This window comes from Aquila chrysaetos, chromosome 10 (genome assembly GCF_900496995.4).
Source record: "Aquila chrysaetos chrysaetos chromosome 10, bAquChr1.4, whole genome shotgun sequence".
In the NCBI taxonomy this organism is placed as follows: Eukaryota; Metazoa; Chordata; class Aves; order Accipitriformes; family Accipitridae; genus Aquila; species Aquila chrysaetos.
In genome coordinates, this window is record NC_044013.1 from 34,264,878 (window position 1) to 34,288,954 (window position 24,077).

The 24,077-nt window shown below is 44.5% G+C and overlaps 2 protein-coding genes across 6 annotated transcripts in view; one reads left to right on the forward strand and one right to left on the reverse strand.

Moving 5' to 3' along the window:
* Positions 1-1,547: 1,547 nt before the first annotated feature.
* Positions 1,548-17,805, reverse strand: EIF4H (eukaryotic translation initiation factor 4H). Of its 2 annotated transcripts, XM_030027090.2 has the most exons (7): positions 17,613-17,805; positions 11,737-11,918; positions 10,666-10,730; positions 10,457-10,556; positions 9,727-9,792; positions 7,661-7,819; positions 1,548-7,536 (listed from the first exon to the last, which is right to left on the reverse strand). In XM_030027090.2, the coding sequence occupies exons 1-7, from the start codon at positions 17,669-17,671 to the stop codon at positions 7,400-7,402; spliced, it is 768 nt and encodes a 255-aa protein (XP_029882950.1). In that variant the 5' UTR covers positions 17,672-17,805; the 3' UTR covers positions 1,548-7,399. The 2 variants fall into 2 exon arrangements, with proteins under 2 accessions (XP_029882950.1, XP_029882952.1); XM_030027092.2 differs by lacking the exon at positions 9,727-9,792.
* A 10-nt stretch (positions 17,806-17,815) lies between these two features.
* MYBBP1A (MYB binding protein 1a) overlaps positions 17,816-24,077 on the forward strand; it is a 63,358-nt gene continuing 57,096 nt past the window's right edge. For 2 of the 4 annotated variants that reach the window (XM_030027088.2, XM_030027089.2), the window contains exons 1-7: positions 17,907-18,952; positions 19,167-19,262; positions 20,156-20,239; positions 20,646-20,720; positions 21,152-21,259; positions 22,324-22,514; positions 22,803-22,970. In XM_030027088.2, coding sequence (XP_029882948.1) covers positions 18,785-18,952; positions 19,167-19,262; positions 20,156-20,239; positions 20,646-20,720; positions 21,152-21,259; positions 22,324-22,514; positions 22,803-22,970 — 890 coding nt within the window. In that variant the 5' untranslated portion in view covers positions 17,907-18,784. Of the gene's footprint in view, positions 18,953-19,166; positions 19,263-20,155; positions 20,240-20,645; positions 20,721-21,151; positions 21,260-22,323; positions 22,515-22,802; positions 22,971-24,077 lie in introns of all 4 variants that reach the window. The other 2 variants (XM_041126981.1, XM_041126980.1) reach the window with 2 other exon arrangements.

Genomic DNA, 24,077 nt, shown 5'->3' on the forward strand with positions numbered 1-24,077 from the left:
CACATGCAACTGCTCAACCTCTCTAGAGCAGGTAGAAGCTGTTGCCGTGCCCGAGGTGCAAAGCAGCAGGGTCACCCCCAGCGTGTTACAACAGCTCTTGGGTAGAGCAATGCCCTCCGAAGACACCAGTCCTCTTGAGAGGCCCAACCACCTTGATTAGAAGGTAATTACCACAGTAACACACACAGCTGTATAGATACTATGTCCCTTCTTTGTATTTCTCACACAAAGGGCTTGATGGAGGGGTTTAGGATGAGAACCCTGACTCCGAGCACCATCCAACACAACCATGAGTTCTGCTCTTCGTGAGACCAGAGCAAGTCCCGTCTCTGACGCGCACGCGGTAACCCCTCGGACACCAAACCCAGCCTGGGATACCAGGCTCTGCCCTGCGCCTGTCCTCTCCCTCCCGGAACCCCTGTGCCCTGCCTAGACCGCCTGCTAGAAACCATTTCTGGTCTGACCAAAGGTCAAAGACACAGGAACATCAGGCTTTTATCCGCTGCAATAAATGACATAAAACGCCACATTACAATTTCACCTTTCCGTGTCCTTTTCAAAGCTTACCCATTTCAGCTTGGTTTTGTTCCACCCCCATAACAAACACATAGCATCTACTCCTTCGGTCCATGTTACCGGCTAACCAACCCCTCCTTCTCCCCCCGCTTTTAATACATAGCTAACCAGCTGTAGAAATCTCTCTTTGGGCCCAGAGAGGTTGTGAGACTCCACCTTCCACCCTGCCCCAGCTTACCTGTCGGGGATGGCAGACTGAATGCCCTAGGGGCCAGTTTACATCCTTTCAGATAAAGGTGGGGTCTGCTCACAGACCAGCTGGTTTTGCTGGAACCAGGTGTTATGACTAATGCTGATCAGAAATTAGCAGTGAAACAACCATCAGAAAACAGTGCATCGTCTAAACCTGACCTTTCTGCAGAAACACCCAATGCCGACAGTTTTGAGGAAAGGTTTCCGAGCTCCAACAGGCTCTTTCTCCCAAAGCTCACAAGCTTTGCGAGCCAAGCCTCGCCTGCTTTGCAGGAGACCAGCATTCAAATCCCCCTTGCTTTGGGACCAGAATAAGCACACCTCTCATCCCAGGCGCTCATTATTTGTTTTGCCAAATTTTCACGGCAGCTTTAATGAAAGCCACATCTTGGAGGCAATTTTCTGATGTGCTAAAGTAGCGCGCGCACATTTTTGTACAGACCAAGAAACGGCTTTCCTTTTAGCTGTAGTCGCATGAGCATTTAGGGGAAGTGCCACCTCCCGCCCTGCCCCAGCTGCACGCTCCACTGCAAATCTGATCTCACCGGGCTGAAACTGAAAGCAGCTCCGTTACAGCTGAAGATACATGCTGCTACCACCCAGTGGAAAGCCAGCTCACAACTAGGATTTCTGGGTGCTTTACAGAAATTTGGCCAAGTAAGGTTTGCAAAGACTAATCCTGTACATCCCTACGGTGCTATAAAGCTTCTTCCCATTCTTATCCTGCTTAGTTCATCCCCGTAGACACAATAATTCTTAAATTTGAACACAAAATCCTAGAAGGTTTGAATGCTTTTATTTGATTTTTTTATACAGCAATACAAATTATACAGGTTCATTACAGTACAGATTTTGCAGGGGTTTATAGAGGTACTTAGTGACTTTTTGGTTTATTTAAAAGAAAGAGGCAGATCTTGGGAGCATGGTGACATGAACAAAACAATCTCCTAGCAGGAAGAAAATCCCTACCATGGGGAACACTAACCTGGCTGAAACCTACTGGGCAGAAAGGTGGTGGCAGCATTCCCGGCAATAACATACCCAAAACATCAACCCTGGCACGCTCTAGAGCTTTACACAAGAATTTGTGAGCTTAGAGGTAAGCAGGTTGTTCCTGTTACAGCGCCGAAGGTCCTTAAAGCCCTTGGATGCACTTTGCTGCAAAGGGGACAGAAATAAGGGAAGCCAATGTTAAAATGAACCTGCCGTTGAGCAGGCGACGTCACGTATCAGAGGCGTTGCAGCTATGGAAAAGGAAACCATAAAATGCTTTAGATTTAGTCACCCAAACAGCTACAGTAAGATGAGGAACATGATCTTAGACCTCAAACAGCGACACCGCACGCACAGCATGACACCGCATGTGCACCCAGAACCTGATCTCCCGTTTCTTGTGCCCATCTAAGCTTCGGGTTTAAGTGAGCAGTCACGGAGAGGAACCAGCAAAGCTCCCTTGCAATCCTTAATACGCAGGATAGGTGCAAGCTATACGCTTATAGCTTTGGTAGTACGTTTCTCCAGTTAGTCCAGAACATATAATGTCATCAAGATATTGCTATTAATAATGTGCATCAGGCTTGAGAGTCAAGTGTCTGGCACTGAAGGATTAAATCCTTTCAGAAAGCAGGGTCAAAGAATATGATTACACCATTTCAAATGCTTCTAATTGGTTCGGTTTAATACCGCTATAGTGAGTGGTATCACAAATAACAGAATAAACTTCAGATTATATAGATGAGACGTATGCACCCAATAAAAGATGGCCCTCTGCCACTTTGAATATACTTGATTCCTTAAAATCCTGCAGTGGATAAGGGATATTTGAGAGGAGGGAGGGATTCAGCTACCAGATCAGAAAATTCCAGTATCAGCTGGAAATCAAATTCCTCTTCAGCCACAGAAACTGCCCTTTCTAAAAATTTAAGACAAGCATCACCTACAAAATTGCATCCCAAGAATCCAGTCCAGAGAAGTGCCCGTGAGAACTACAAAGGTAGAATGTGCCAGGATATACGAACAGCCCCATTCCTTCAGAGCCTTCGCTCTTGTCCAGTAGTGAAACAGAAACCATCGGAATGTAAAACATAAACTTAACACAAATTTAAAGATGCTCGCAGTTAACAGCTTATTGCCCATGCTCTTGCTGCAAGCCAGTGTGAATAATCACGAGATGTACTTCCACACACTGAGAAGGAATGAGGTCGGTATAGAAACCCAGTGATCCATGCCTGGCTTCAAACTGCACTGCTTGGAGCAAACCTGACACATGCAGCCTTTGTCCAAAATACACTCCCGGTGAACAGGGGGTTCCTGGAAAACAGTCGCTCCCAACAGCTCTGTTCAAAGCAGTCAGGGGGACAAGGGCCGCTCTGGAAGTTGCTACGCACAAGCGCTCTGATGAAGGGGTCGCACAACCATTTCAAAATTTGCTGGCTTTTATTATTAAACCTTTTCTACAAAAAGGAGGGGTTGCAATATCACAAGATTTGCTCTAAAATTCTCACAATTTTCTCATCTTTTCTGAAGACAAGTCAGCAGCTAGTACTACAGGTGGCAAATGCTCCTACTATACTATGTGCTAAAGTCAGGATTGAAACTATAATAGAATTCATAAGACAAGTTGAAAAATATCAGCATCATCCCAAACGGCCCTGGGACAGCGAGTCTTGGCCGCAATCACTCTCTATCACAACCAGCTCTGGGACACCTAGCAGAACTTCAGAAATTCAGGGTCAGCATTGGACGCTTTTAGTAGTGCCAGCGCGTCTCAGTAGTAGGTTAACATCTTGTTGCTACTTTAGGAAGGCGAGTAAGTCACCTTCAAGGGCATAAATTTAACTTGACTCTATCCGCAGCCCGTCGTTTGAGTATGTGAACGCTCCGCCACCTCCTCCAGCCATCAGAACAACATTCATGACCACAAGCACAAAGAGCCCCCTCGGATGCTGTTACAGACTTGCACAGTCCAGTGAGTTGGCAGCACACCCGTGCCAGCACTGGGCTGCTGCCATTAAAGGACTGGGATTAGCTCTCCCAGGACTACTCCTGGGCTTTGGAGCTCAGTGGGGTTTGGTTTTTGGTGGCTGACAGTGGAGCTCTGCAGCATGTTAGATGTGTGCTGCTCACTCCTGCATTGCCTCACAGCTCTTCCAGGGACACCACACCAGCCTTCCCCACCTGCAAACCCAACTGGAGAAACACAACAAAGCACTTTCTACAGTAGCAAAGCAAATTCAATTTCAGTTCCAAAACCCGTCTGCTGCATTCCTGACTTCAGTTTTGTTTATTTTTTAAGTTCAAGCTTGAAGAAAGCTCTGCACAGCTACTAGAAATAACTTGGTGAGAATATGAATAGCCACAAAGTGAATTATCCATTTGTTAGCACTGCTGGTAACCTCCTCGGTCTAGGCTTTGCCATGCCAGGCTTAGCTTTAAGCTGCAGGTAAAATTAAGCATTACAGATTAAACCTTAACTGCTTTTTACTGGTGGGATGGGGAAAAAATAAACTTGCTTCCCTCCTACAAAACTTAAAATGCCATATCTGTATATTAAATATAGTTTTATCAACTGTTGAGACAAGCTGGTTTGATATGCTTCTGTATAGGAAAATGTTAGTTACATTTTTGACAGGGGCAAAGAAAAAGGACTGGAGGAGTCTGACCCTAAGCCATATGGCAAGCATAATGCAGAATGCTTAAAAAAACCCCAGGCAATCCATTTATGTTTGCATATGAAGAACTACTAAAAAAAAAGATACTAAATTATATTGGGATTAGGCTGCATTCCCTAGTGGGAAACCCTTGACCAAACAAATATTAGCAGATACAGAAAAACATTTATAGGACTAAGATGAGCCATTTTCCCTCTCTCTACCTCTCACAAACCAGTGTTACTTTCCTCCATGCAGAGTGATGAAATTATTGCTTCCACCGTAAGAAGGTCTGAAAGACCAGCTACGATGAGCAAGCTGTGTGGTCGCAGCTGAAGGACACTATCGCCACCCAGCTAGCCATACTCTGACATACAAAACTCGGGTCATTATTCAAGTAGGACAGTCAGGTGCTAGTACACACGCTGCTTCAGCAAGTGGCTCCAAGGCAGGATTTGGATTCTCTCTGCTCAAGCTGTCCTAAGAGCAGGTCTAAAGAGAGAGTGGACTGAGTAGCCAGAAGGCAGGAACACTTTCCACCCTTTCACAGTGTGGAAAGCAGTAAAACCAGCAGGAAGGTCAGAGCTCATTTCCTCAATAAAAACATGGCTCTCCCTCTTCTAACTTACCCTGCAGAATGCATATACTTCAAAGACACAGGGCAACAGCCTCATTAACAATTACATCTAGCAGGAAACAGGTCTGCTGCAAAAGTTGGGAGAAACTGGGCAAGACAGTGGCAATCGATTTGTCTTACCTCAAAGACTCCACATTAAACCGATCAGTACTCAAATGGTAGGACACATTTTGCCCTGTACCGGGCAACGGCTTCTGGTCAGAGGGCAGCAGAATCCTGCTGGTGGGAAATGGCACAACGAGCTCCATGACCTGCAAGCTATAGTACTTCCAAATTCTGCCTGGCAGCCTTAGCAATTTAACTGAAGCTATACTGAAGCCACAGGACAAAGAACTTGGGCTTGCTTCCACTTGTACACACTTGTTACTTCACTGTGCCCTGCATGTTCCAGCACGTGTTTAGATTAGATTCCTCCCCTTTATCTTTTCCTCCCCCTCCCCCTTATTTGTATAAGAATGGGTCTGGTACTGCTTCCCCATAAAATTTAAGGAAGCAAATTTCCAAATTAACACAATGTTTGAAAACTGAGGGGGGGAGAAAAACATGCTATAGCAGACTCAAATAAAGACCAATGTTAAATATTACTTAATGTTTTCTTTTATTTAAAAGATCATTCACAAAATACCATATCCATAAATTTATTTTGTTATGAAGCAGAATGTGTTAAGTGTTTGGAATTCTTTTCCATTTTTTTTGTTTTGTTTTTACATTTAAAAGTCAACTGTCTTGACTAGAAGTGAATTTTTATATGGGAATTTGTTCTTAAAATCTTTTCCACATTGAAGATGTAAATAGATCAATTATTGGTTTGGAATACAACCACACAAATGCATGTCTGTTTTAAATTAAGTATTAGTGTTAGACAAATGGTTCTTATCTCAGAAGCAGATTAAGTGACAGGCAGAAGGAAGGAAAGTAGTTCTGTGAATTGCTGGGACTCTGACATTACAAAGGTAACTTTAGGGAAGAAATTCACTACTAGCAGTGATGCTGGTAGTGAAGCAGCCATGCTTCCAAGCTCCTCTTGCAAGTACTCCAGTGTGCTGGCTGTTCTATCTGAAAGCTGTCAGCACTAGCATTAGGGGCCCAAGTTTTTCTCATGCATTGGACATATCTCCACACTTCAGTGCTGTAGATCCAGGTTTTGTTTTTAAACAAACATTAATGATCTCTACCTTTTGCTCCAGCCTCCCCTCCCTCCTCTCACACAACACTAGCAAGAAACATTTCAAGCGAAGAGAGATGCAGCAATTAGAGATGCTTTTTACCCAAACTTCTACATGAAGAGAATCTATAGCAGAACAATTTCTAATCTGCCCATTTTCAAGGTATTCTGAAAGCAGAGGTCTTAAAACTGTACACCACTGGGCAAAGAAATACAGGAGATAATGGCGATTACATACTGCATGGCAAAGTATACACTCCTTAAACAAAAATAAAAAAGGCAATTTTATTTGTAGAAATGTTGTTTAAAAATTTACCAAACATGTAAAACCCCAAAAAGTAAGCAGAAAGAGCCAGTGAGCAGTTGTGCTCAAACAGGCACATTTTTGCAGCACTAACCTTGAGCTCAGAGGTATAGTGTCATACCATTTTGAAGTCAATAGACAGCCACCGGCAAGAGTCTGATGGCAGCAGAGATGCTTTATCCATACTGATTCCACCACCTATTCACCAGGCTTCTTGTCAGCCAACTGTATTTGCATCTATTAAATTGATAATTCCTGGTAATGGGTGTGAAAGGGCAGCTGTCCCCCTTAGTTTTATAAGGGGCTCTGCTGTATACAGTAACTCTTATCACCAATTGTTCATAAACGGTATTTCACTACTTGGTTAGAACTGTAAATTTCTCTGTTGAACTCATCTGGACTCTCCAGTTTTCCTCTTCAGAGCCACAGCAATACAGAACAAGACATGCAGGTCAGAAGAGGAGCACTGAGGAAGTAAAAGGAAACGATACAGGGAAATAACTAAGTCTAACCTGTGCTTCTAAAGTAAAACAAACCCAGAAAGGAAGAAGTGAAGCAGCACCTTTGTCCAGAGACCTCCACACTCGTGGAAGCAGCTACACTGCCTTATCTACTGGCAATTGTGCTGCTTGGAAGGAAACAGAAGAGGGAAACTCAGCACAAAGCAGGCACTAGATACAGCAAAGCCAAGAACGTACTAAAAACCACTTGTTAACAGCTGACATGCATTCACAAGCTCTGTGTTTTCGGTTTCAAAGAGGACAAATACCAGATGGCAGGAATGGTAAACTGCAGGGTTGACATTCCAGCAGAGCGAGTCACTCTGTACTGTCTTGCTTTTTCTCCCGCCTCCCCATTCCCTCTCAACCCCAAACTCAGTCGTGCTCTTTTACTACTTCCTCTCGGGGCTTGGCTCCACCGAAGATAGCAGAGTTTGGGTTGGCTACTTGATTGAGGGGAGTAGCAACTGTTCGAGGTTTGAGCTGAAGTCGGGGTCGCTGTGCTCTTTCCTCTGAAAGAAAAAACGTTAAGGTTTTAAGATCTGTCTGTCAAGGGTAGTAGCTCTAACCTGACAAAGAAAGCAGAAGTCTCCTTCATGAAGGAAGCCTGAATTACAGAACATATAAAGAGTTTACCTTCTGTTGGCTCTCTGAAGTCCATGGAAGATCCACGAAGGGGAGGCCCATCTCTGAAGCGACCAGTGCCACCACTTCCCATTGAGGCACCTGGTGGTCGCCGGTCTCCAGGGCGGGTTCCTCTACCCCTGCCTCCCAAGAAGTCATCATCTTTGAATCCTGAAGACAGAAGACAGTGAATTTAAAGAGCACATTTTGCAATAATTTTAATCTAGACTTTTATCTGAGTGACTGGAAAACCTTGCAAGTCACTGCTGTCAGTCCAAGATGATGCACTGAGAGCCTTTTGTCTGTAGGCAGCCTGCTTCACAGATCTCTAACATGTTTTCTAGAAGAGCCATACAGATTCCATTTGAAACCAAGTATACTATGCCAAGTTCAGAAACTGCTTTATCCACCTAGAGGCTTACTGGAGTGTTGGAGAGTGGGTCATCAAGTGAGCTTAAAATATGAGCTTCAGCTGCAACTTCAGTTTGTTAACACCATTAGCTGAATTCAGAGATGGCACCAGAAGTACTCGGAGTACTTCTGTAGCCAGCAGATCACACTGGCTACAGCCTTAGCATGAAATCTGCAGGAGCAGAGCAAATGGGAAAATAGCTAGGGAGTAGTGAAGTATATGGCCCTTATAAAACAGAGCCTTTGAAAAACAGAGCAAATCCCCAAGGTTTTTTAGCTGAACTATAAACTGACCAGGCATTTACTAGACTAATTAAAGACCTTGGAAAAAAAAACCCAAAACAAAAAAACAATTCAGACTTTAAATATGAAACTGACTGCATTTCTTCAGTGTATGTACCAAAAAAATCAAGGACCATCTGTCACTGACCAGAGTTCCAGTCTGTACCAATGACTATCCTAGAGTATCTCTCCAAGCCCCCATCATCTGCATTCAATGGGAAGAGGATACTTCAGGCTAACAGCACACCTAAGGAGAATATACTCAGTTTTTCAGAAGCCGCCTGGAAGAGAAAGTTGTTTTATTCCCATCTGAGATTTTTCCTTTCCACTTCAGTATTTGGCAGAGTTGCAGAACCGTCCCTTACTTACTTCAGTGCCAAGCAACCATCTTTAAAGACTTGATCCAGAGCAAGGCTGTACAACCTGAGAAGAAAAGCTTCTGTAGCAACTAAGACTTAAATACTAAACTTTTGGCTCACAAATCACTCATCGAGCATCTAACAAGCTAAAATGCATCCATATTTGAAGCAGCTGCCAAAGAAGGTATAAAGCTATGACACCAGAATGCTTAGCTTCAAAGGCAGGTTAAGCGCAGCGCTGTAGCAAGCTTCCTCTCTCCAGCACCATGCTTCAGTTTCATGCTAGTGGCAAGGGCACACTTTGTTACCGCTCCTTCTACTTTGCCCATTCCACTCACGCAGAGACTGGACATTGCAAAGTTGCACTTGCCAACATCTCCCCATCAGAAAATGGACCAAACCCACAATTTCAGAGGACAAAAGCAATTGTGTTAATGTCACCCTGGATTCTAATAGCTAGAAACTGACTGGAAGTCAAGAGCAAACCCAGTGGCTCCATCACTACTTTCCACTCAGCAAGCTCAGTCATTTGCTGCAACTTGCATCACTAAGATCTAAAAGTTTAGGAACACTTTGCATTTAAAAGTGCTTTGGAACACTTAACACATCTTTGGAGAAGTCAGTTGCTTCATAATGATGTCACATCTCCACAAGAAGGTGAAAGCCTCTGGTCTGAAAGAATACCATATCAGCTTTTCTGCATAATCTGTCTGTTTCTGCTACTATTCAGAAATGTACTTGGCCGCATGTTTGAGACATGCTTAAAACCTAGACACCATAGGCTACATTTGAACAAGTATTCTGTCATTTAGGATTGTTTCATAAAATTTAGTCACAACTCTTTCCTCTGTTATGAGGCAATGGAATATTCCCTCTGAAGCATCCCACCGCAGCTGTGGGATGTCCAAAGTTGGCATACAGTAGATACAATCAAAACAGTAATGGGGACAAATGTAGCTGACATGAGAATGAGAACATTTCTGTGCCTTTTAGGCTTCCTATCTGTATAAGTGTTAATACTGATACCAGAATTGAAGTCATCTCTGGAATCCCATCCACCTCCTCTGGATTCTCGGGAACCTCCTCCCATTCCTAGGAAAAAAGCCACAATCGTGTTCAGGTCTGAAGCTGTGGGAAAGACTGATCAAGGGAATAGCAAACCAAAGTTTCAGTCCTTCAATATCCAAAGTCATGCTGCTGGAAAATCCTTTTGTTTTGGTACTACCAAGTTCCATTGCATAGGAACACAAGGTCAGTTTAAGTTAACCAAGAATAAGTGGTCAGAAAAGATTCTCTAATACACATTCAATGGAAATCTTTACCGAGTCTAGTTCAATTAAGCTTCACCTACAACAAAACCTATTTTTACACTAGAACAGGAGATAGATAGTCTAAAATAAGTATTTGTCTACTTGTGCTTATGTACTTTTCTTGCATCATAATAAAATAGTAGCAGATCAGACTGTTGGGCTTATGATTGTCCTCTGCAAGACACTGTATATTACTAGGGGTGTTGGTCTCACTTCCTGGGCTAGGAGTCACAACATAATCAGCTTTTGGACACAAAGCGCATCTATATTCCAGACGTTTCAGGAGCGGCAGCAGCTAGGTTAGAAATGTGTATATACATATAAAATTTCTCTTTCCTATATAATCTTCATGTTTAATTGCATGCCTTGTCTTAGCATTAGTTAGCACCAGAAGTCATAACTATAACCATTATATTTAAGAAGCTATTTAGAAAAATGGAAGTCACCTCTGTCATCAGGCCCGCCACCTTTTCTGAAGCCAAAGCCACCTTTATCCTGTTTTCTGCCTTCTGCTATGTCCACTCGGAGTGATCGGTCACCCAAAAGCTGTTAAATAAAGGGGAGAATCTCTTCAGAATGTACCATGCGGGCTGCCAAGAAGTTTGAGACTTGTGCTTATCTTTTTATTTCACAAATTAATTGCAAGTATACTTACTGCACCATCATATGTAAGAGCTTCCTTGAGTGACTCCACCTCATCGAACTCTACGTAACAAAATCCTGTAAGAAGAACCTCACAAGTTAATACCAGCACTTTAAAAGGCCTTTGTAAGAAGCTACTCTTCCTGCATATCTGCTAATAGCCTTCCTTCTCTTTCAAAGATGAGCTACGATATGGTAAGTGCAAGATGTATGCAACTCAGAAACCAAACATCATTAACGATGAATGCATTTACCTATGCCTATTAATGATGGGGACAAATCCTGAAATAGAACTCTGTATGGACACTACACAAATGCCAAAAGCCTGATTAATTCCTTTTACCATAGGGTTGTCATTACAGAGTAGATTTCATCTATGCCTTTAGACAGTTACTTAGCTGAATATTGACATTTAGTTACTAGTATTTTTGAACAAGAAGCTGAAGTACCTGCTTGGCCAGCAGTCTGATATTGTGTCACCACATCATTTAGTGAATTTATTCCTTTTCTAAGACCCTCTGTTATCTGAGTTAAGCCTCTTTCCCCCCTAAAAGTAACTTACAAATAAATATACTCCCTTTCCACTGGCCAATTCCAATGGAAATCAGATTTGCATCCTCTAAAACAATTGCCTGAATGGCTTATTTACTTGCTTTTTCTCCCTGTCTACTAAAAAAAGACAGAGCTGAAGCAATGGGAGTCTTTTAAACTAAAGAAAGGTTGTGTAAGTACTCAACACTTAAGGTCACAGATCTTAAGTGGGTCAGACACTTCAGCTTTGTTAGAACTCATACAAGACAAACAAGGTTTGAGAAAGTCCTTTTATGGCAGAGCAAATATTGACTCTTGTCACTCAGGTTAGTCTGTATCTTAAGATGATGGAAGTAACAGTGAATCTCATTCAAATGAGATGCTTACTTGTTAGTGAATGAGAAACCTACATAAGTCATCATCAAGAACAAACAGATCAACAAACTAACTGCACTTTACAGTAGACTGAAATTCCCCATTAAAGTGACTTCTGAAGTACCTCATTTTCTCTTACAATTAGCCATCTACAACTAAACCAACTCTGAACACTCACCTTTAAATTTGTCTGTTTCCTTGTCTCTGACTAGTCGTACACTCCTTACACTGAGATCCTTGAAGATGGCATCTATGTCTCCTTGCACAGTGTTGAAGGGTAGATTTCCCACATACGCTGTGAAAGGGGGTTCTGTTGGCAGCTCTTTCTGTTTGCGGGAACCAAGGCCGCCACCACGAGACCTGTTAAAAAAAAAAAAAGCAGTGTCTCTGGAACTCTCAACACAGCCAGTAATATAGTATATAGCACTGCTCAGGTGCTGTCTGACTTTTTGGAAGTGGATTTTTCCGTAACTTTGGTTAGTTTTTCTATCCCTTTGCCTGTACCTGTCACCCCCACAACTGCCCAACTCCTTTCTAGTATTACCCGATGCAGTACTTCAGTGGGAAAACAAATGAACAATATATTTTACATACATTACAGGTGAACTCAGTAACTACATGATGAACGAACTTCTCTCTCATCCCACAATCCATTAAGAAAGGCAACATAAGGTTATCTCTCTACTGTCCCCCACTCAAAAACATTACTTCTTAAAAAACACATCCTAGACCAGATTTTAAGATTAATTTATAGCAGTGAAGACATAGGTGCATGGCAGAGGCTTGTCAGCTTATCCTGAAATTAAGCTGGATCCAATGCTTTTAACTAAATAGTATATTATCAACATCCACTCCACATTCTTCTAAATTATTTCAGCAGCATTTAGCTTAACAGAAACATCTTCTCCTAACTCTGAAGTTATTACTGTAACTGTCAGGTATCTGGACTGGAATGCTTTGAATTGAACACATAATAAAAAAAACTTGGTTGAGCAAGGTATTCTGAGGCAGAGAAACCAATTTCAGTGCTATTTGGATGCTTACTTCTTCCTTTGTGTCTCATGAATTACAGACTGAGGTAAACTAGGTTGTCTTCTATCTTTTTCCTCAGTCTCAGTTAAGGCTATTGGCACTGGTTGCTGAAAAACTAGACTGTACCAGCTAAATTCTTTATTGTATTAATGTAAACACATCTCTGTGTTAATTTCCTGTAGAGCCTAATCTTCTAAAGCTAACTTTGATCTCCTTTACAGAGAGCAAGATCTGTACCATGGGCACAAGGTAACCTTAAGTTACAGCTCCTAGACTTCTAAACTACCGGATGCCACTATTACTGGTTCCAACACCATTTGCCCCAACTAAGCAATCTTTGACTTCTACCTGAGATGCCTACCTACTACTCTGCCCATGTTCTCTTCAACACCTTACTTTTATGGGCTTTGTTCATGTCTGCTTCCTTTCCCAGAGGCTCACTATGCATTTAAAAGCATGGGGGAACACAAACTGTACCAAACCAGGATTTGCTAGTGTGACATGGACTAATTAGATTTCTGCAGAGTCCTACCTAAAATACAGAAGGTCAAATAATTCTATTATTTCCTTTTATTCTGGCTGGTTGCACACAGCCAGAAAAATCCACTGGGCAAGCAATGTACTTGTCTGCCTTTTTTTTTCCCCTTTTTTCATTCCAGAATAAATAATTTATTACTAATGAATCAGATAATGCAGAAATCTTGAATAAGATTCCTTAACTCTTCCTAGGTAAGCCTGTCATTTGTGCCTTTTTACGGTAGCAGCTCCGTGCAGGAGTCATTTGTTACCAACACTAGCAGCATGCTGCTAAATGTACTTGAATCACAACCTACATATCCTTAATTAGTGTCCACCCAGGTTCATGTTTTAGCATTTTTGACAATATTCCTCATCTGCCTTTGTCTCATTAACAAGTCAGGGTCAAAAACATACTGGAGAACTAAAGCTGCTGTAGTTGGGTGCTGTGTATGTATAGCAGAATTAACTTTAGTCACAAGACTAAGTTTTAAGGAGAAACTCCAAGACAGCTGAGTTGCTCTTCTAAAGAATTCCATAACATGTAGAATCAGTTCCATGCTTTTGCCCTTAATTCTCATCTATGGCCTTACAAACAGCTATTAAAATACCATATATTTAATTTGCAGAAAAAAAAAAAAATTATGTTCTATAGGAACATCAGAATTGCTTCAGCTAAGTTTAAAAGGAGCATTCCCTCCTTCTACACATTCCTTGAACTGCCAGTCATCTTGTTCAGTGAGCCGATTTGCCTAAAAACTCGCCCTAAAGTTGAATTCTCAGCCAGATCAACAAGGTGATCTGGACAGCTGCAAAGAGCACTTCTGCCAACACAGAAAGGAGAATGAAAGCAAGGGCTCGAACTACAGCTTCCAACAGCAACCTCCACTAAGATCAATTGGAGCTGCTTCTGAAACCACACCCTCAAGTTAGCAATCCCCAAAAGAATTTTTTGTGCTACAGACAAACCTTGTTTCTACCATGGCATACCAGAACTTCACAGGGTGTGTGTGTGTGGAAATCCATGCCCTGTTGTGCAATTCCTACCGATAGCAAGTCAGAAAATGAAGTATTCTTTTTGAATTTGATCCACTAAGGCCTCAGTTATCAAATATATAACTATATATTGGGTATTTTAGTCTCCATTTGAAGAACAGGAATGGTCAATAACTAGCTTCCAAACTAACTTTCCTACAGAATCCAGGTAGAGCAACACAAAAAGAAACTGTTTCTATGCTTCCCTACGATTTTCAACACTGAAACAGTTAAAAAAAAAAAAAAAAAGGTTGACTTCAGTAGGCAAATAATGAGATTGAAAGAAGATGCTCTCATTTGTAACAAAATAGGACAAAAGTCAACTATAATTAAAAACATACCTGAACTAAGTGAACTGGGTCACACCAAAGTGTTAAATGAATATCTGCATTTCCCACTCAGTGTAACTTTTGCTTGGACACAATTAGGTAATAATTATGCCATCTTAATGTAGGAAGCTGAAACACCACCATTTGATTTCTTTTTCAGAAAACCTAAGCAGAAAGCTAGAGGAAGGCTTGGTTCTAGCAAATGCCGACGCAAACATCCCTATAATTAAACTTACTTTTTGGTGGACTGAGCTAACAACAGTGTAAGGCCATATTGGGGTGAAAGAACAACTAAACTATCATTTTGAAGCCTCTCAAGTTTAGTTTTTCTCTCCAGAAAACAAGATCTGTCAAAAGCTCAAAACAAAGAATATTTTGAAAGCTAGTATTTGAGTTTAATAGCCTTTCACTAAGGATCAAAACAATAGCTCAGTATTTATCTTCTTGCACAGCACAGAGACAACAGCCTAACTGGATTCCAATGTTAGTGCTTTACCAGAGGCAGCATAAGGCTCAGCAGGACACAAGTTTTGTCACAAGTCTCCAAGACCACAACTCTAAATACATACCCAATTTATTCAAGCAATCCAGTACATCTCTACAGTAACCATTAGATGTCTTCAACAAAAAGCTACCCAAGCCTAAAAATCAGGAGACATTTATTAACACTAAATGGGTACAACACAGGATCCAAAATGCCAGAAGGATTAAGACTAGCTCTCCATTTGCACTAACTTGTACAGCACTTCAGCAGATGAATCTTAACCTTTGAGTAAAGTGCCCAGCATTAAGCCCAGTGCTTAAAGCCACACCTAAATAAACAGCCTACCAGCAGTCAGGAGTGAGAAATACTCGGTTTCCTTCAACTTCGAGAAGCTCTACAGATGTTCAGAGTTTCAACTAGGCCTCAGTATGCTTAATCACACAGTTTTATGTCAAATTTTGGGCTCCAAAACCCTTACCAAAAAGCTTTTATAGTAAGCCTTTTGTTATTAATGTCAGCAGCATGTTCTTCATCTGGAATAAAGTGACTTTTGCATACCATTGTAATACGCTTCAGCTCTTAATCAGTGCACTACCAGACATCTCAGGTGTAGCAAAATCCCCTGTCTCATGACACCACAGTCATATTTTGTTGCTCTTCCAGCATAATTTTGAAGAGTACGAGAAAGAGGCAGGTATCTTACATATGTTGGAACTTGTTGGATGCTACTGTTTTCTCTTGTTATGTTTAAATCCTATGCTCTATACAGAGCAAAGGTAATGCAGAATGCAACTTCCACAAAAACTATTATATCTCAACTGAGTTCACACTACTATTACAGTCCTAGAGTGCCTAAAAATGAGGAGTCACTTTAACATGGAATTCTTTAAGCAGAACCTTCAAGAACAGTCATGTTTTCATTACGCTACACATATTATGGAACTTTATACAAAGCACAGAGACCTGTTAAGGTCTGAAATCGCGCATTAGCTGTTAGTAACTTACTAGTAATAATGATAAATTAGATGCAGGTACAAGTTGCACTCCAATATTAGTAGCATCTGAGACTTAAAACTACAGCTAATTCAAAATAAGTACATTTTCTCATCTGCAAAGACATCTACTAATCAGCAGGATGCCTTTAGTTCACCAAAACAAGTATCCACGTCTTGCCTGAGAGCAAGTTTAAGTAGTCTGTTAAAGAAATCTGAATATGAAAGTAACATTTTAACTTTAATTTTATTACTTCATAGAATGTGCCTACATTGACTAGGATAGACTGTTTAGGCTGCTGTCAAGGTTATTTGTTACAGAATTTTAAAAAAATAACAGAATTTTAAGTGGCTACATCATCTGTTTGCTTTGGGACATCCCTTCTTTAGACACAAAGGGTATCCATGCATAAAAACGAGCTGACAAAGCTTAAGTGTCAGTGTTTCCAAAGACAAGAAAACTTACTCCTGTTATAACCTCAGCAGTATCTCTTCCCTGCTGCCTAAACAGTCTGAAAGGAAACTAATTTATTCCTCTAAGAACAGGAAAGGACAAGAACACTGTTGATCAGGAAACATATCCTGGAGGATTAGATTATAAAATAGCATACTTGTTAAGATTTATTCGCAAAGACAGTTTATTTCATAGTTTTTGCCTACTGTTTTATTTTAGTGCACACAGAAACTTACGTGGCACCAACCTTCAAAAACGTGAATTGCTAATTGCATCTTCCGAACCTGAATTAAGGCAAACTTTGCAGTTGCTGGTTATTGTTTTTGTAGCTCCTCCCCTATACGCACTCTCCAGCAAAGAAACAGAGCTGAGACAAGCCCTGTTTCTAAGGATCAGAGATTTGGAGTCAGCACCCAGAGCCCCGGATAACGCAGGACGGCAGCTCACATCCCTCCCCGGCCGGAGGCACCACAAAGCCCTCCCATTTCCTCCCCGCTGCAGCCATCACCATGCTGCCCGCTCTCGGGGGCGCGGCAGCAGCTCCCCCCGCCGCCGGGCACCCCGCCGTACGGAGCTCGTCCCGCCAGAACGGGGACCTCTCGCCCCCCTGCCGTCTTTCACGGGAAGCTCCCATCTCCTGGCCTGTCCCCGCAGGAGCTCCTCAGGGCCTACCTTGGCTCTGGCCCAGCACCTCCCTAAATCCGGCCCCCCCCCCCCAAACCCGCTCGCCTCCGGGCCGGCGGGAACACAGCGACACCCCCCTCCACCCGCCCCTCCCCGGCGCTCCCAAGCCGCCAGGCCCTAAACCTTGCGGCACTCGTCCCGCGTAGCGAGGGGACGGCCGCCGCCCCCTCCCGGGACACCACAGCCTCCTCCTCGCCTCACAAAGCGGGCCCGCCAAGGCCGGAGGGAAACGCGCCCCGCCGGGCTCACCCCCACCCCCCGGAGAAGGGAAGGCGGCGGGGCAAGACGGGCCCCGAAGGTTCCTAGAGGCAGCGTCCCCCCGTCCCTCTCTCCACCCGCCCTCCCGCCGTGCCCGCCCGCCATCTCCGCAGGGAAAGGGGCAGGCTAGGCCCTGCCCGGCCGCGCCCCCTCCTCGCCCGGCCGGGGGGCCGCGGAGCGCCCCTCCCTCCTTCCCTCCCTGCGGCGGGGGGAGCCCTCGGCGCTCCCCAGCGGCCCCGGCCCTGGCGCCGCCCGCGGCTCCGCGCTCACCCCCGGCCGCCGCCGAAGCTGCTGTAGGCCCGATCGTCGTAAGGATCAAAATCCGCCATCGCCACCTCAGCCTCCTCCCCGTGCGAGCGTGACAGGACCGCGCCCGTAGGACCCCGCGCCGCTTATATACGGCGGAGCCCGGGCCAGGGCTGCCCCTGGCGGTGCCTGTCTCCAGCTCCCCGCCCCGCCGGGGCCGTCTACCCTACTGCCTGTCGGGAAGCCGCGGCGCCTGGGCGCTGCCCCGCCGCCGTCAGAGCCGCTCACCGGCCGGGCTCTTGCCGGGGGCTCCCGGGATAGCCTCCGGTAAGGGCTGCGGGGTCAGCGCTGGGCGTTTATCGGTGACACCAGCCTAGGCTCTGAAGCGTGCTTGAACCGGCGCGGTGTGTTAGCCGCTGGGCTCTCCTATGTCCCCAGATCACCCTGCTGTGGCTGCGGATGGGATGAAGGGCAGAGGTGGTTCGTGCTCCGGGCGTTAGGGCTTGTTCTCTGCACTCCTGCGGCTGGCATGGGGTGAGGGAGTCTGGAAGGAGGGCAGCAAACGTGCACGATTTTTGCAGGGTAGCTGGAGAACAGTGCTGTATTTTACTGTGAATAGAGACAACGCAGCCCAAAGCTTCTCGGTGTCCTCACAAAACGTACCCTCTGCGTGAACCGATTTGTTTCCTTTTCCTAGGCTATTACTTCAGGCTTTATAATAAAACCACGAGACACACAGATTCTCGCAGGACAACCGACGGTGCCAACACATCCGGCATCCTCCGGCCCCGCGGAGCTGGACCGCCGTCTTGCAGACGGACAGACGGAGCGCTCCGTGCCCCGCAGGGCTTCAGCCCTCTTCCCCCACCGTGCCCCGCTTCCCCGCGGGGAGAGGATTCCAACCTTCCCTCAAAAGCTGCTAACCAGGGCACGGGGGAGCAAAGGAAGCCCTTGGGGCAGGGCAGGGACGAACACGGGCCGCGGAGGTGCCGGCCTCCGAGACGGCGAGGGGAATATGGCGCTGAGGGGAGCGCGGGGCTGAGGAGAAGGGGCGCGGCTGAGGAGAAGCCGCGGCCCTGACGGGAGGCCGCGGCTCGGCGGGGCTGACAGGCCCGTCCCCGCTCGGGCCCCGCTGCCCCGGAAGAGGCGGAGCGGGCGGAGGACGGCGGCGGCGGCCCACGTGCGGCAGCGGAGGCATGGCGGAGCTGGGGGGCCAGGGCGGCGGCGTGGTGGCCGACCCCCGCGGGGTGCTGCGGCAGGGCCGCGCTTTCCTCGACTTCTTCTGGGACATCGCCAAGCCGGAGCAGGAGGTGCGGCTGGCGGCCACCGAGAATCTTCTGCGGCACCTAAAGGAGGGCAGGAAGGTGAGGCCGGGGCCGGGGCCGGCGCCGGCCGGAGGGGCTGTGGGTGCGGGCAGGCACCGGGTCGGCACCGCTCGCACCTCCGCTCACGCTTGGAAATGGGTCTGTCCGGGCGGAGGCACGGCGGGGCGCCGGCCGGGCGTGCGGGGCTGGGGGGCGGCAGCCCCGCCGGGTTCGGAAGAGCGCGGGCACCGGCCGACCTGGGTCTCTCTTTCAGGACGACGAGCTGAAGTACACCCTCAAGCGCCTGGTGGAAGGGCTGGGAGCCACCCGCGAGGCCGCCCGCCCGGGCTTCAGCCTGGCCCTGGCGCAGGTCAGTATTTCCCGGAGCAGAGCAAAAGCTCGGCGCTCTGCAGCCCCTCGCCAACCCCCGTCAGGTCCCGGGGTCCCCCCGTGTTCTCTGTAAGGAGGCTGGAGGGCTCCCTTCTGGCACCTTCTGCGTGCAGGTAGCAGGGAAGGCTCTTGCAGCCAGCAAAGGAAAGCTGCACGGTTCTAAATGGTAGTGGTCTGTTTTAGAAACAATACACTGAGAAAGGTATAAGCTATACCAGTATCACACTCGTGCTCCAGAATTCTGCCCTGCTTCAAGAACCATCCTTAATTAGCAAACTTTGTCCAGGTTTTCAAATATGCTGCACTTAGAACTATTGTGACTTCTTAAGATTGACTTGCTCTTGGTGTTGGGCGGTTTATGTGTGAGATCTGAAAAGGCAACCCTTTAACGCATGCTTCAAAGTTGTTGGGTTTTTTTTTCCTCCATGCTGTTTGAGGCTGTAACATAGCTAAGCGTCACAGCAGCTGGGATTACCAGTGGGATGTGACCTCATATCGCCTAAGAGGTTGGTAGTGCAGAAGAGCCTGTGTTCTTCCCGCCTCGATCAGGGCCTTGCCCATGCTGAAAAGTTTCATTGCTTCTGTTACAGGGTGATGCAGTTGCAGCAAAACGTTCTCATTATTAATCCTGTTATGTCATGTACCTAAAAAAAAAAAAAAAAAAAAAAAAGGAATATCAGCAGGTATATTTATGTCTACACTAGTTCCTATTCTGACGCATCTTTTACTGATCTAGTTATTTCTATTCTGGCCTAATAAAGCAGCACATCTGCTGCTATGCTGAACAACTGTTAAGCTCTATTTTGGCTGAATCCGATAAAACTTCATGAAATGGAAGAACTGCAAACTGAGCTATTCCATCCATGTCCTCAGGTTTTGCAAGCTTTTGAGGAAATTCCAATGTGCAGTGTCCTGGAACAGATAAAAGAAAAACACAATCTGGAAAAAGTGAAAAAGGTGAGTCGGCTCATAGCAGCATTAGCTAACAGCTAGTTTAAATTAACTGTTCTGTGTTCTGTGAAAGCTTGGTGCCTGGATACTGTAGTTTGGGGGTTCTTGCTAAAGCAAATTACTATAATGAAATAATGGAAATATTTGTGAAAACTGGAAGTTGATGACATTGTCATCTGGCCCAGTTTTAGCTGAGATTCGTCCATGTGACGGAAAGATAATCTAGGACAGTTCTTAAACATAGTGCAGGGGGGTGCTTTTCTATATGTTATCTTTACATGACAGGGTGTTCAAGGCTAGATCTTCCAGCCATCTTGTTCCACTGATCAGCACTGTAGCTGAACGTGAAATCTAACTGATTAGGGAAGTGGATTTTTAACCCCTGGCTTTTTTTTTTTTTTTTCTTTTCCAGAAACTTGTGAGAAATGCTGCTTTTGGAAACTTTTTTGGAGTTGTGGCTCTGTTTCAATCTGGCCGGCTTATTAAGGTGACATTACTGTCGTTACGTTGTTTTTCACTACTGGTTCTAGGGCTGTCTGAAGTAGAGAGAGGATCTGGAGAGAAAGGCTGGGTCATTGGCTAGTCAATGAGATGGGACTTGAAGCATCAAGTTCAGTTCATTTTTTTTTGCATTATCCAAGGACTTTTTGTGCCTTTTAAATGTCTGTTCCTGACTAGAATGTAGGAACTGTGTCAGATAGTACAGGAGGTTCCTACCTCTCCTGGAAGGAAGGGGTCTGTTGTCCCATACAGCTAGAAAACACCATTTTGAGAAAAGCTTAGTGGTCTGTCAGGAAGCAATTGTGTAGGTTTCTTACTACAAGTAGGCGTAAGGGTCTCAAGAGTGGATCATTACCTGAGCCTTCAGCTTAATCTTTGATATATGTCCTCTGTTTTTGGCTTATATTTCCTTTCTAGGACCGGAAAGCTCTGCTGGAGAGCATCCAGCTTCTCCAGCAGCTGGCACATCACCAAGCACACCTCAGAGATCTCCCCCGCAAAACTCTTATTGACATCATGTCTGAGGTATAGCCACAGTAGCTGGTGGGTGGGAGGAGGGAGGAATTTGCTTCGGGGACTGCTTTTTCCTTAGTTTATTCATAGTTGAAAGTTAAAGTGTGTGTGTGCAAGAGTGAGTTTAAACTGTGGGAGTTGTTTTCTGTATTGTCTGCGGGCAGATGCTTTTATTCTGGGAATGATGCTCTGGTTTAGCTTAGTCTGATTTCATCGTGGACAAACCCATAGTCTGTTTTTTCCCAGTTGACTTGTTTGGGTGGTACGTTAGACCCTCTGCTCTTTTGAGTAGAAGTATGCTGAAAACTCTAGACAGCAAACCTCCTTTTTTATGCACCATGCCTGGGCCTAAGGTTGAATTTTGGGCTGTTGGGAGTGAAAGGATGCAGGGACATGGAGTAAAAGAACTCTGAGTATGTAGTGAAAGAAGAGTTTGTTTATTTCCTTCTTTTATGTGCATATTGTTTGTAGACGTGAAGACTAACAGCATTAAATAAAAAATAAATGATGTTTTGTATGGAAGTATTCTGTGTCATTTAGTCTTGACGCTAGGTTTAAATGTATTTTGAATCCAATCTTTAAAAAATACAAATCAAAGCGGTTTTTGTGCTTTTCTCATTTTATTGATGAAAACATTGGATCCAGTTTTCTCTAAAATCATTGAACACAGTTGTTTACCAGCAAATCCTATTGAAACAAGTAACTTATTTTTGGGAGGTATAATTAAAAGCCAATACAAGAGTGTTTCCTCCTCCCTGGGCTGCACAGCTGTACAGACAGGAGCAGTCGGACAAGAGAACGATTGCAGCTGGAGTCAGTTGACCAGAATTGCTATCTGATGACAACATATTGTCCTACTCCACATGGTTAAGCACCTCGGGACTGTATGGCAGTACTGGACACGTCCATTATTTATTTTTGGTTATGTCACCATAAAGACTATTTCTAAAGTTCCCAGAACACTGCAAGCTTTTAGTAAAATGCCCTACAATGCAGGTATTTGAATATAGGACACAGCAAGTTAGTAAAATGCCCTCAGATGTTTCTCGTATGCTTTCTCCTTCATTCCTGTCTAGGTTCCTGAAGCTGTGTTTGAGGAGGTCCTGTTTGGTATCTTGCAAAGTGACCTCGCTTCAGCCTTCACATCTCCAGACAACCTGCACCTTTTGCTTGTGGGCATACAGAAATTCCCTAGTGTTCTGAAACCTAAAAATCTGAAGAAGCTATTTGGCTCACCTACTGTTGTAAATGAGAAAAATATTCCCAGGTAAGGTCTTAAATAGGGAGCATTAAATGCAACATTCTCTGTCTGTTGGCTAGCAGTGAGGGAAACGTGGCTTTCATTCTGATACCTGCCTGTATTTGCCACTGCAGGTGCTGTTAAGGGTTAGGCGCTAACTGTTACGCAGGTTCCTAAATTATAGCTCTCATTTCTCCCAAGAGGCACAGCCTGCTGTGCTCAGGAAACGTTCTGTGTCCTTCAGCAGGATTAATTTGGCCTTCATCAATCCCCTTCCAGGCCAGATCTCTCACGTTATTTTCTTTCTTCTTCTAGACTTGTAGAGCTTCTGCAAAGTGCTGCCAAGTCTGAGAAGAAGGACAAGAAATTGCCCAGTGTAGTGTTTGATTTGCTACAAGTTTCACTGAAGGAAGGTGCCTTTGAACTGTTCTGGAAAGAAGGTGTGGAGGATGGGCTACTGAAGGAGAAATCGGGACCTGTGAGGTTTGTTTTAACATACATTGTTTGTTCTTTTCCATATTATCCTTCTATTTCTTGCCCCAGTCTTTCTGCTTCTGCCCTGTGGTAGGATGGAGCATATGGTTTCTCATGAACAATGTGAGAACACTTGCTTTTGATTATTTAGGTATTCATGAGAAACTTTATAGGGAGCCTAAAACCCGAGTTAGTAAGATTTCTCTTAGAATTGTGACATAGAACAAATTTGGGGTTAAACTTAACTAGGACAGCACGTAAAGGTGATGCACCTCATTGGGCATAAAGGGTCTTAAATCTGTAGCTTGCTCCTATAAGACTTGTCAGAGGAGCTGTACTGTCCCTTTCTTTCTAAGTGGTTGAGAGGGAGGGTCATTCGACTTTGTTTGCATGGTTTAAGCAGGACAGCTCCTGTGTAGACAAACCCTAGTTCTGAAATTTGTATCTAATACTGCTGGACTTGTGCTTTGTGGGATGGACCGAATTAAAATGTCTGGATATGTTTGGATTCTGACATGGTCCGTGTTTTTAAGTAGGATATGGCTGTCGCTGACATCATAACAGTAGCTATTTCAGCTCCTTTTCCAAATCAAATACTAGATCTTCGTAGGATTATTTAAGTTGTCTGTTGAGACTCATGCTGTACAAAAATGCTGCAAAATCCAGAATACAAATCTGTGACCATTTTGGGGGACCTTAATTTAATTTGGACCATAGCAAGGCAGTCTGTGGCCAGGTTTAAATCTTTCTTAGATCAAGAGTTTAAAAGGTGTAGAGGTGCACGTACAAAAAATTTTCTTAATGTAATACATGAGTATCACAGTGAAAGGAAACCATTTTCCAAGCCTGAGCAGTTTAAGTCTTGTTTGACTTAGCTAGGGTAGGTCTGAAAATACCCTTTGTATGCTCGACAGTGGTGCTTTTTTAGCCTGATTTCCTAAAGAAATGAGGCTAGGGCTGTCCATCTAATAACTCCTGAGCCCATTGGGCAATTCTGATCAAATTTGGCAGCAAGTTGCTGTCAAAACTAAGTAAATTTCTGTAGTCAAAGACTAAGTAAGTTTTTATTAGGCCTGTGGAAATAAAATACCTGGGGAGAAGAGATCCAGAAAGTGG

Bases quoted from the DNA above. Each gene is read 5' to 3' on its own strand.
- EIF4H (XM_030027090.2), bottom strand. From the start codon at position 17,671: ATGGCGGATTTTGATCCTTACGACGATCGGGCCTACAGCAGCTTCGGC. The intron at 11,919-17,612 runs GTGAGCGCGGAG...TTTTTTTAACAG, and splicing joins AGCTTCGGCGGCGGCCGGGG to GTCTCGTGGTGGCGGCCTTG. The intron at 10,557-10,665 runs GTAAGTATACTT...TTTATTTAACAG, and splicing joins CTCTTACATATGATGGTGCA to CTTTTGGGTGACCGATCACT.